We start from the raw sequence: 12,681 nt of genomic DNA, 5'->3' as shown, positions 1-12,681 counted from the left end.
CTTCAGTACAAATCATTGCTTTGTTACAAAATAAAGTGTCATGTAGTGCACATGCCTGTAATTAATTCAACCACTTGGGAGGGAGGCTAATGTAAGAGGGTTGCATAAGTTCAAGGCCAGTCCAGCCTGAGCTACATAGTGAGTAGTAGGCCCATGAGAGATACAAAGCAAGACCCTGTCTCAAATAAAGCAAAACAAACAAAAAAATGAAACACAGCAAAATACAATATGGCCAAAGGCTGTGGAGACTTGTCTGAAAGACCCAGGAGCCCTGGGTCTGAAGAGCTCGGCTGATTGCTTAGCAGCAGCAGGCCAGGGTCTGTGGAATCCATTTACTCTCATTTGTTTAAGGCCCTTGATTTGTGAAATCACACATCAGCCTCTCTCAGCAGAGTGTGATCTACACCGGGACAGAGACACATTATCTTTAGGCCAAAGGGTTATAAGAATAATTTTCTTTCCCAGTTTTAAAGAACTTTTATGAACAAGACATATATTAAAATGACGTTAGCATCTCTGTACAACAATGCTGGTGAATAGACAATCTGGCTCATTGAACTCTGGCACACTGCTTCCTGTGGGGCAGAGTGTAGGATTGACCTCTTCAGAAGTAATAAATTATGGACAGATAATGCAATGTCGTAGGTCTTAGGGACAAAGGCTATGTATCTCAAATGAGAATCTGACAATAAGTGATTGTCAGTGAGTTTCCAGGTGACTAGCTCATTTCAGAAGAATACTGACTAAAGGATGGTTGATTTCACCCTGACCAGATAGAGGAATGAGTCATGTCATTTGACAACTCAAGGAAATAATATTTCAATTACTTATTTATTGTTATCAGGATGATGTCACCACCCACCATTCATAAATCTGCAACTGTGAAAAGAGCTCAATTTTCTCATTAATCCTCCCCCTCTTTCCTGTGTCCCAAGGGCCTGCAAGTCACTGCAGTATGTGGGTCTCTGTCTCCAGAGTCACGTGGGACTCCTGAGTCTCCAGGCCTGCTGCCCGACTGAGTGTGTTATCATGCCTAATAATTTTAAAATCAGAATAAATGACATAACATACCTTTAGAAGTGTGGTCTCCACCCAAATGCACACCATATGAAATTCTTGGTTTCAAGATAAAAACATAAACATCTGAAAAGCTTAGATGCCACAGAGGTGGTCACAGTGAAACAAAGTCCCGTCCAAGAGCTTCTTCATCTTCCCTCATCGTGGATAGAGCCTACATGGTTTTGCTGTGGCCTTCATAGTTACTGAAGGGAGAAGGAAATGAAACTATAAACATATAGTATGTTTCCATTAGTTACTCAAGGGCATCTAGCAGCCAAAAGCTCATTGAACTTGACTCTTACCTGCCTCAGGCCTGTGAGTTCACTCAGGGTTTCCCCTTGAAATCCATTTCATTGTCTTAGTTTCCTAGGATCTTATTAGTGAAACAAAATCTCTTTATATTAGAAATAAAAGATAGTTGTAAGAACAGTCATTACAGAACTTCAAAGTAAGCTATGGCAGTAAAAAAAAGGGGGGGGACAAGCATTCTTTAGGGTCAACTGGGCAACATGGATTCTGGTCCTATTTTATTGTTAATCAAATGCAGGGGTGATGAGAGGCAGGTCCCTCGAGTGTGATGATCTGCGAGCTCCAGTAATAGGAGACGCTCATGCTCATGTGGAACCCAAGCATGTAATAAATAGGCCCAGAGAGGGTTTAATAAGTCCCAGTCTCCCATGATCTTTGAAAATTACATGTATTTCCATTAAAATGTGTTTCAGTCACATTGTTCGTGATGGGTATATTTGGATGTGAACAGTTCATATAATGGGCCATGGTGTCTGTTCAATTCTTATGTGCAGCTTTTTCAAGCTGAGCAAATAGGAAAAAGGAGAAAGTGTCTCTTGAATTAGAGAAACATTCCATATTTTTGCTGTTAGGTAGAGAGAGAATTTATTTCTAATCCTTAGCCTGGGAGGTCACATTCCTTCTTAAATTGAGAAACAAAAGCCTGTTTAACTGGGATTATGTAAAACTTCCTCCTTCCCACACATGTGGAAGACTAGGCTGCCTAACTCTACAAAGCCCAATTTTCCTCAGAAGGAGCTCAGAGGAAGCAACCAGTTATGAGACCGTAGACTGAAATGCCACACAACAGCAGCTTTCATTTCCCTCTACGGACCTCAGTGAAGTTAAGCCACTCATCACCAAACTTAGACCCCAGCTCTTAGAAAGGGGCTGAACTATTCCACAGAAGAACAAGAAAATTCCAGGCATCCAGAGGTTTTTAATGTTTTTGAGAAAGGAGGCTAGAAGGAAAGAACACATATCACCTAGGAATTGTTTGAAATCCTTAGTTAGCCAGGAGTTATTTCTGTCTGTAGAGTTTTAAAACCCACCTTGTCTCTGAGACAAGGATCACAGTCATCTTCTGAGAAACTCTGAAGTTTGCTTTGTTCTCGTCTGTCTGGTTTCCCTTAGAATTATTCCCTGGTCTTGAACTGGTGGCTTTTCTTGCCCTTTGTGGTAATAGGCCTCATATGTGGAGCTGTACAATGTTTAATCTTTGTGACAGAAAAGACATGTTAGACACCTTCTCTATCAGGGACTTCACACTGACTGGCTGCATGGGGTAGTTAGGAGCAATTAGGGAAAGAAACCCCACTGCCAAGAAACATGGACATTTTTTCCCTTTTTTTTTTTATTTTGCAGTTTAAATTTAGATAAGAAACAAGGTTGCTTCACAAGTCAGTTCCAGGTCCCTCTCCCTTTCCCTCTCCTCCTCCCGTGCCCTCCCCCCAACCCCCCCCCCCGTTATCCCCTCATTCCCCCAGGGAGAGTGAGGCCCTCCATGGGGGTGTCCATAGTCTGTCATTTCATATAGGGCAAGGCCTAGACCCTTCCCCAAGAGTTCAGGGTGAGAGTGCACCTCACATTGTTCTATGGGAGTCCAAAGTCCGTGTGTATACTTGGTATGGGTACTGATCTGCTGCCCAAGGCTCAATAGATTACCTAGGCCTCCTCACTGATACCCAGATTCAGGGGGTCTTGATCAGTCCCATGCTGGATTCCCAGGCTGATGCCTGGGATTCAAGAGTTAACCTTTGTCTGGTCAGCTGTTTCTGGGGGGTTAAACCAGCCCAGTCTTAATCCCTTTGATCATAGAGTCTGGGAAACAGAAACTTCATTTAGTGGCTGATCAAAGAAGAGGCAGACTCCCTCGGTTAAGTACTGAAACATGGACATTTTAAGGACTTAGGCTTGAGGGAAGTTATGCTGTTGTGGCTGTTGTACCCAGACTCTGGACACCCCCAAAACCACACAAGACCAGATCCGATGCAAAAACAGAGTCTTTATAATTAACTCCGGTCCTCCATCCATCTGATGCGGTGGGTAGAACAGGAGGGACCCTGAGCAGCAGTGGGGCAGGGAATATATTGGAGTAGAGCAAGAGGAGTGTCTGGGGGTCTGCTAGTTGCATAACAACAGTCTCAGGATTGGTGCATCTCTGGGTTTGGACAATCTGTCCTCTGTTGATTGGTCAATTGCAGCTGCAGGAAGGTTGCTATGCCTAGAGCCCCTCCCAGGGAGGCTGCAAAGCTCTGTATTCCACTGTTATTGGTAGAGCACATCCAGAGCCCGCCGACTAACTTTTGATTGGTTCCTTGCCACGTGAAGGGCATCTGGTGATTAGGGCAAGGTCGGGTCTCAGAACATTTTGCTGAGTCGGGGCTTACATCTTGATGGGGCTTTGCTGCAGCCTGTCATGGCTGCCAAGGCAGGGGGCTGGTGAGGGTCTGGGCCCTTCAATGCTGAAGGGCATAACCAGACTTGGGATAACTGAAGTGTTCCCCAGGGATACAGTTTTGGACTTATTCTTCTTTGTGTGTATACCCTTCCTAGACCCCCGCCCCTAAACATATATACTTAGGATTTCATCCAGATCCTAAGCTGTCATTTCTGGAAGTCTGGCTTGTCACAGCAGCAGAGAACATCAGTTTCCAGCGTAGTCAGTCCCTCGGTGTGTACTGCCCAATCAGATAGGCACCAGTCACACAGCATTTGAAATATGGCTAATCTGAATTAAGATATAAATTACAACTTGAGGGCTACAATGGAAAAAGACTATTAACTGTGCCGTTAATAATTTTTATGTTAATTACATGTGAAAATATAATTTGAATATATTTAGTCAAGTAAAACATCTTGAAAATTAATTCATTTGTTTCTTCTTGTTTGTTTCTGTTTTTTTCCATGCTGGGAATTGCATCTAGGACATTGAACTTGCCAGGCAAATTCCCAGATACCAAGCTACCTTCCCCGCCCTGTTGCTTTAGTTTGTAATATAGCTGTTAGAAAGTTGAAAATTGTGTTCATGTATTTATGAGGGTAGAGAAACATACTGTGGCATACGTGTTGAGTAAAAGGACAGTTACATGAGAAGGTCCTCTCCTTTCATTATGGGGACTCCAGGAATCACACTTAGGCTTGGTGGTAGGAGCCTTTCCCATCTTTGCCCTTGGCCAACAAGCTGGAAGTCAGTTATGTGGCTCCTACATCTTGATTAGTGGCCCTCGCCATTTAGACGTCCACTCCATCATCTGTACAGTGATTTTCCTGAAAGCTGGATTTGTGTCTTGGCTTTGACCTTGTAAATGGAATAATGGGCGTCTGAACATAGCTCTGTAAATTACTAGTTATGTTACCTTGGACAATAGTGTGTCTGAACTCTAGATTTAGCACCTCTAAATAAGAATAGAAGGATTAGAGGACACTAGTTTTATCTGAATGAGGGTTTGTTTATAGACTCCCTAGAACAGTGCCTGTCAGTCACCCAGGGAAGTGGTTTACGAAACCCTCTACTTTCTAAGCCTGCAATTTGCCATCTTCCTGTGTGTACCAGAGTGACTCCAGCCATACTGACCCTGAACTAAAAAGTGCAGTTTATGGATCGTAAGCTCTGCACAGTCTATTCCGTTTCTTGCTTGCTTAATGTGCAGTTCTCACTTGCTGAGTTTTGAAGTGGTCTACCACAGTCAGTGTATTTTAAGGACAGAGCAGCAGTGGGTAATATTGAGATCCTTTGGTGGAGATTGCAACTCTTCAACTTGATAGCAGTATAACCTTGAAAGAATGCTCTTTCCTCTCTGAAGGTCATTATTCTAATTAGCAAAATGGAGACAATAACCTGCGACCTCCAAGAGTGTCACCCACTTTAAATGTACGTTAGCACACTAGACCACTTAGAACAATGCAGCAACTAGCAACCATTGCATGGATATCCTCTACTGGAAATGGTTGTTTACTCTTCTGCCTTTCCATGGAGAGTGAAAACCACTGGAAGAAGTAACATTCTATTAGCCAGTCACTGCACTGTTAAAGCTAAGCACAGTGCGTTAAAGTTAAGTCTAGTGTATGGTGGAATTAAGGACGCTGTAATCAATGATAAAAGCATAAACACCACTTGCACTGAGAGAGGGATCAGACCTGACCACCCGGAGGGATAGGTATTCAGGGTAAATTAAAATAAACTATGTTGACAAACAGAGTCAGATTGTGAGAAAATCAAGCAAACATTTAAAAGACTGGCAGAAAGCCCACTGATTTATCCCATCAATCCTTGGGGAAGCCTTTGTAGCTCCAGGTAGCAGCCCTGTGAGTGACAGCTGGTGGCATGCCTGCCTTTAATATGTGTTTTCAGTTCTGGAGATATGAAGCACAGGATGGGACAGCCCAGGACAGCAGCTGAGCTGTTCGGGAAGAAGGGAGGCGCCTTGATGCTTCCTCTTCCTCTGCGTTCATTTTATCCGCGCCCATTACTCTACAAAGTAGAACTGGTCCTCCAGAGGCTGTCTGTCTAACTCCAGGCTGTCAGGCTGTCCACGTCGGTATTGCCTTTAAACAGTATACCGCTGTGCAGATTCTGCCCAATACCTACTTAATCAAACACATAGAAGAGGAGGCCTATAATGTATGCTGTATTCAGGTATCATCTTCCTTAAATATGGTTGATTAGGAGGTCCTGGTGAACACATAGAGCTAAAATGGTCGCTAAAGAAATTCAGTTAGCCAACCTCAGATTCATACAAATAACAATATCGTTCGTGATGGTACTAGAGCAGAGATTCTCAGCCTGTGGGCCTCAACACCTAAGACCAACAGAGACATCAGATGTTTATATCACAGTTCATAACAGTAGCAAAATTATAATTATGAAATAACAACAAAGGAACTGTATTAAAGGGCCCCAGCATTAGGAAGATTGAGAACCATTGTCGTAGAGCCGATGACAGATAGCTGCTATAAGTTTTGAATATCCTCTTATTTTTCTCTATAAAGTTTGATATTTCTCTTAAGCTATTTCATAATGATGAAGATTAAATAATCCTCATCTATCACTAATATGAGAAACCTATTAATTCCATGTCAATGAAAAATACTAATGATTTTTAAAATTTTCTTTATATGTATGCATGTTTTGTCTGGATGTGATGTGCACCGCATGTGTTCTGCATGACCATGGAAGTCAAAGACAACGTCAGATCCATTGGGACTGGGATTATGGATGACCAAGAGCTGCTGTGCATGCATGGGTGTGAGTGTGTGTGTGTGTGTGTGTGTGTGTGCTCTTAACTGCTGAGTCATATTTCCAGCCCCTCCCCCAACCTAGATTTTATGCTACCTCTTTTAATTAGAAAAACAACAGGAAGAAATTCATATGATATATTCTGTACTAAGGAGAAGGGAGTCAGATATACCAGCTTTGTAGCAACCAAAAAAGGTAGAAATTCACAAGAAATTGGTAGTGATAATAATTTCATTAATATTAGTAAGGTTACCTCATGTATAGTATGTGTCTAGTAGTATTATGAAGGATTTTTTTGGCTTGTTTTTAGTTGTTTTTAGGACTTCTGGCTTTGAGAATAATTCTGCTTATGAAATCATATTACATTCAGTTATTCATTCAACTAATATTTATTAGTACTTCATACAATAAATGAGCATGCCAAAAATGAATGCAAGTTTGGTGCTTTGCCAAAGTTATCATCTTCCTTCTACTGTCAAGGACATTTTATTTGACTCTTGTAGCCCAGTAATCAAGAAATGATTCCAACTTCCTGCTAAGATTTTTGATACAATGAGCTACACTGTAAATCCACATTAGAAATTCTTTTCTGTGTCTTTGAAAAAAGCTTACAGATAATTGGCAATGCTGACCTTCTAGTCTGAGCAAGGGTGTGAGGGTTGGTGAGGCAGACATTTGCTCTGGACGGCAGAATGAGGAAGAGGCAGGAAGACTCCTTTGCTCCTGCCTCACACCCTCAGGGGCTGCCAGGCCTCTCTTCGACTGAGTCTTCTGGGACTCCCATCTGGCTGGGAGCTGCTGCCCTCTCCCTGGAAGCATAAACAACAGCTTGGTCCACCAAGCAAAGGACACAGTGCCCTTTGCGCAGAGTTTGACACCTGGAATGTAACGGTCTTTGAAAAGATTCTTTCTACATCAAATAAAACTGCCGCGCGTTTACACGCTAGATGTGTAATGATTGTAGGTGGAAACGTTACAATAAAGAGCATTGTGAATGTTACTGAACGTATCCCCAGTCAAATACCTTTAGTTTCTATAGAGAGACATGGAAAAATGTGCTTTGGTCCTGTCTCACATTTTTATTAACCACCTCACTTTGCAGTAATAAAATAGAAGATCAAATTCTTTTCAAGGTCAACATAAGTCAGTATCCAACACTTAGTTGTATTGGAACCTGTGTATATCCCTTAGTCATATGTAGATTGCATTTGATTCCATCATTTTTGGCATAGTGGAATATAAAATGTAAGTTTGCTTGAGAATAGTGATTTGAAACATTTATTTTGACCACAGTGCAAGCTGTCTGTTTGTGAGAACATTTAGAGATGTAGATTTTTAGTTTATTATGTAAGTGAATGTTACTTTGTTTAACACTTGAAACTGTTCTTGTATTGGGCCTGTTGGGCTTCAGTATCTTCTATGTAATTATTGGTAATACTATATCCATTATTAAGGCCTGCTATGGGGCTGCTTCTGCCCTATCAGTTTCTAGATACTGTCTTATTTAATTGTCGACAATGGCTAGTGGAGACTTGGGTCAGTACTGTCATCCTCATTTTAATGAGGAAGAAATTGAAACTTTGGGAGATTTGAGGAATTTCCCACCACCACAAGTTACTGCAAGAACTAAGATTTTCTCTCAGGCCTTTCTGGCTTTGTGTTGTCTGAGCGTGTCAGAGTCCAGTGGACCATGACTGCCTGTGTAGTAGCCATCTGAGCCATGTAACAGTTAGTATCCTTTGTTTCCTTATCGGAGCAAGAAACTGACTTGTACTGCCTAGTTCCCAGACTGAGAGTGCACTCTGTGTCCCCGCAGGGTCGAGTGTAGCAACTGTGAAACTGGAGAACAGTGTGGTACCATCATGCATGGCAATGCGGTCACCTTCTGTGAGCCATATGGCCCTCGAGAGCTGGTAAGTGTGGGTTGAAGAACATTGCTTCATCACAGTACTTAACTCTGCCTTTTGTCACCAAAAGTTTCTGGTAAGCTCTAGGAGTTCAGATGACAAATTGAAGTATGATTTGTACTATTATTGATGTCTCAAAATCGGGAGAGGTAGTTTTATGATCATTTTCAAATGTAAAAATGAGGAGTTCTGAGATAAAACTGGCAGCATTGGTGTCTCCTATTAAACATTTGTCACTGTAAAAGATAGATTGAAATACAGATATGATACATATGTCGCATGTACACAATACATGTCATATTTGAACAAAATGTGACTAAATTCTCATATAAAGCCTTCTCTTACCATTATTAGTTTCTCTTTACAAGCCAACACTTTAAAATTTTAGTTCCTAACAATAGATGAACTTCAATGGATTTCTTTTTTAAGGAATGTACTGAATAACTGGATTTGTTTTTAATGTCATTGATGCCAAACAACTCCAGAGTCAGTTACTCTCATTTAGTTACAGTATTAGCCATTGCTTGAGAAGGTAAATCTGGAATTATATGTGCAATGAGCATTCTAAATTAAAACCAGTGCAACCACTGATCATCAGCGTTTGACTGGCTAGTGGGCCTCTTATTTTGACATGATGACTGCATTCAATTTACATCCCTGAGAAGGATATCAGAACACTGTTACATTAGGTCCTGTCTGGGGCACTCTGCCTCTGGCATGTTCCTTGTGCTACCTGGTGCGTGGCTTTTCTGCTCCCCAACAGCCCCCTTTCCTTTTCTTCCCAAGGCTTCCTTTTCACTCTGTGTCACACATTGTGTTTCAAAGTCACTAACTTTAGAAGTTGCCAAAAAAGGTTAGCTTCCATGGTAAGCAGGGAGAAAAGTCCTATGAATATAAGCAATTAAAGACGTAGTTATCAAGATGTGGAAGCCAACTGACTTTGCAACATGTTCTTACTTTATTCTGCTTGAATACCCTTTTTGTGGTAATAGACATATTTAGCCTATTAAGGAGATGAGTTTCGGAACATTGACAAATTGAGTTTTCAATTCAAACTAGATCACAAACAGAATTAATTAGATGCAAATTAAAATAATACATGCTTATAATTCAAGTCTCACAAGATGTTATAATACCTGCAGACAAATGTGATTCTGGTAAGTGAAATTCTCTCTGAAAAATAAAATAAATTTGCTAGTGAGCTTTAAATAATATACCATGATTATATTAATTAGCCATAAACCTTAAACTAAAATTAGTTTTATCATAGTTAATTTGAGCTGAGAATAACTGCCTATTTGAGGAGATGCTCCATCCAGTAATATTTCTGAAAACATTGGCAATGAAAATTAAAAATATCTTGTGATCTTATGCCAGAATTCCATTTCTGTAAATTCCTATATTCAGTAAAAACAGAAATATCTAGTTTATTTGCTCACACATGAATTTAATCCTGACGGTTGCTCTGTAGTCCAGTGTGCTTATCATTAGATGTGATATCCTAGTTGGTCAGTTTTGAGTGTATATGTAAGATTAATCTTCACTCACATATTAACCCTTTAGTCTCCACACAAGGGAGAGAGGCAGCAAGATGGTGAGCTTGAGACCAGCCTATCTCAAAATGTCTAAATAATAACAATCCTATAAGATATAAGAGTAATCTACAGTTTTTTATTCCCATCATAAGTATTTCCCGAAAATGAACATGTCCTGTAGGTCCAAAGAGATAGAAATTACAGTAACAACTTTTATATTTTCAGTAAGTTTTATACTGCATTAGTCTCCTAGAAGCCAAAGCAGTATCCGTGTAGTGCTCATAGAAAGCAGTCCAACCAAATGAAAAGTGATAGATTCAGTTATCAGTTCATATTGTATTTACTATAATCCGGGCATTTTCGTGCAACTCCAAAACTGAACCCAGTAGAAGCTGTAGTACATGAGGACTGATAAAATATGTGAGCCCTGGAACCCTGCTTATTCAACAATGAGCCTGCTTACTTTTCATAATCCAGTTCCTATGGATTTGTGAAATGAAGAACCACAAGCCAAGAGTCTTGGTCAGTTAATGCTTTCACTTTGGATCTACTGAGAGAGACAACTGTGTTCTGGAAGTCCTAGTCTGGGGTCTGGATCTGAGGTCTCAGGGCTGGGTCAGGCTGCCCTACCCAAGGAGGAGCCCAGCATGGGAACACAGGTTGTGGAGAGTCAGGGAAGACATTTGCTTCAATGCCACTAACACAGGCAAGATGGCCGGTGTCCTCAGAACTGCTTCTGGGGCTGGCAATTGCACCAGGATCCTGCAGGAGATTACAGCAGAGTAATTTGGGTCATCGATCTCAGGTGTGGTGGTGTGGGTCCCACTGGCCCTGAGGGAACTGTAATGTCTTTCCAGAAGCCATTCTGATTCTGTTAAAAAATGTTTGCCTGCAAAGTTCCTTGCTCCTGGCATTTGAGGTAGATAGAAAAAAATTTTAAACTGAACAATCAAAACAAGCCAAAGGAGCAAAATCAGCAGTAAGTGGGGCTCCTTCAGGAGGCTGAAAGGAGAGAGCAAAAGACAGTATAAAAGGACCTGTTCTTAAACCTATGTTCTTTAACTTAAATTGTTATTTCACGTCATTAAAACCCAGGGTTACTGGGAAATGATGTCTGTGCTCATCTCTGCATTCAGAGAGCTTCTGTTTCCATCACTAAGTTCCGTGGCATCCTCAGACAGTCTGCTAGCTTCTGTCTCCATCACTAAGTTCCGTGGTGTCCTCAGACAGTCTGCTAGCTTCTGTCTCCATCACTAAGTTCCGTGGCATCCTGTGTTCTGCTAGCTTCTGTCTCCATCACTAAGTTCCGTGGCATCCTGTGTTCTGTTAGCTTCTGTCTCCATCACTAAGTTCCGTGGCGTCCTCAGACAGTCTGCTAGCTTCTGTCTCCATCACTAAGTTCCATGGCATCCTGCGTTCTGTTAGCTTCTGTCTCCATCACTAAGTTCCGTGGCGTCCTCAGACAGTCTGTTAGCTTGTGTCTCCATCAGTAAGTTCTGTGGCGTCCTCAAGCATTTTGTTAACTATTCAAGTCTCCAGATTTTAGGTGGCAATGCTGAACTTCATTTATTTTGCCAATGTAAATGACAATAAAGAGAAATATATGCTCAGAACTTGAAATGAAGTATGTTACTTAGTTTTTAAGAGATTTTATTTGCTTGAAGTGCTGTAGGATCAGAAACAGGGCCTCTCGGGTACTGGACAAGCACTCCAGTGCTGAGCTCCGTTCCTACTGTATTTTTGAAAAAAGAGTTTTTCTCACACAATTGAAGATGTGTTTTAGTAACAGTGGCAAGCTGAACTAAAAGACAAAGTCAGTAAAATGCAAAGATGGAGGGTATAATAAAAGCCTTAGCCTACAGTGAATTATCAAGGTTTATTTAAATTGTTATTCTGTTTGCTATCATGTGAACCTTACTTGATTGTTTAAGATCCCTGAGACAAAAAAGTTCTTATAAAACATCCATGATTATTATATTACTTCTCTAAAACCTATGAGAGGCCCTTTTGTTTTCATAATGTTATATATAAAGGCCTAATAATGTAAAATTAGGCATTTGAAATCACTATTAATAACTTATAAAACCCAATTACAAATATAAGATGAGTAAATTTTATATCTTGTTTCTTGTGTTCATCTCTCTAATTGTTTTGTGCACTGTAGTGTTTGTGTATCCACACACATGTGAGTATTTACACATACATGTGTAGTGTTTGTGTATCCACACACATGTGAGTATTCACACATACATGTGTAGTGTTTGTGTATCCACACACACGTGAGTATTCGCACATACATGTGTAGTGTTTGTGTATCTACACACATGTGAGTATTCGCACATACATGTGTAGTGCTTGTGTATCCACACACACGTGAGTATTCGCACATATATGTGTAGTGTTTGTGTATCTACACACATGTGAGTATTCGCACATACATGTGTAGTGTTTGTGTATCCACACACGTGAGTATTCGCACATACATGTGTAGTGTTTGTGTATTCACACACATGTGAGTATTCACACATACATATGTAGTGTTTGTGTATTCACACACATGTGAGTATTCACACATACATGTGTAGTGTTTGTGTATCCACACACATGTGAGTATTCACACATACATGTGTAGTGTTTGTGTATCTACACACAT

General features: G+C 40.8%; 1 protein-coding gene across 5 annotated transcripts in view; it reads left to right on the top strand.

The window, feature by feature from the left end:
- Reln (reelin) overlaps positions 1-12,681 on the top strand; it is a 437,778-nt gene that overhangs the window by 207,137 nt on the left and 217,960 nt on the right. For all 5 annotated transcript variants that reach the window (XM_040735124.1, XM_040735123.1, XM_040735122.1 and 2 more), the window contains exon 7: positions 8,403-8,499. In XM_040735124.1, the coding sequence (XP_040591058.1) occupies positions 8,403-8,499 (97 nt within the window). The remainder of the gene's footprint in view (positions 1-8,402; positions 8,500-12,681) is intronic.

This window comes from Mesocricetus auratus, unplaced genomic scaffold (genome assembly GCF_017639785.1).
Source record: "Mesocricetus auratus isolate SY011 unplaced genomic scaffold, BCM_Maur_2.0 Super-Scaffold_100043, whole genome shotgun sequence".
Lineage (NCBI taxonomy): Eukaryota > Metazoa > Chordata > Mammalia > Rodentia > Cricetidae > Mesocricetus > Mesocricetus auratus.
Note: the sequence above shows the minus strand (reverse complement) of the source record. Positions and strands in the feature narration are given on the sequence as shown.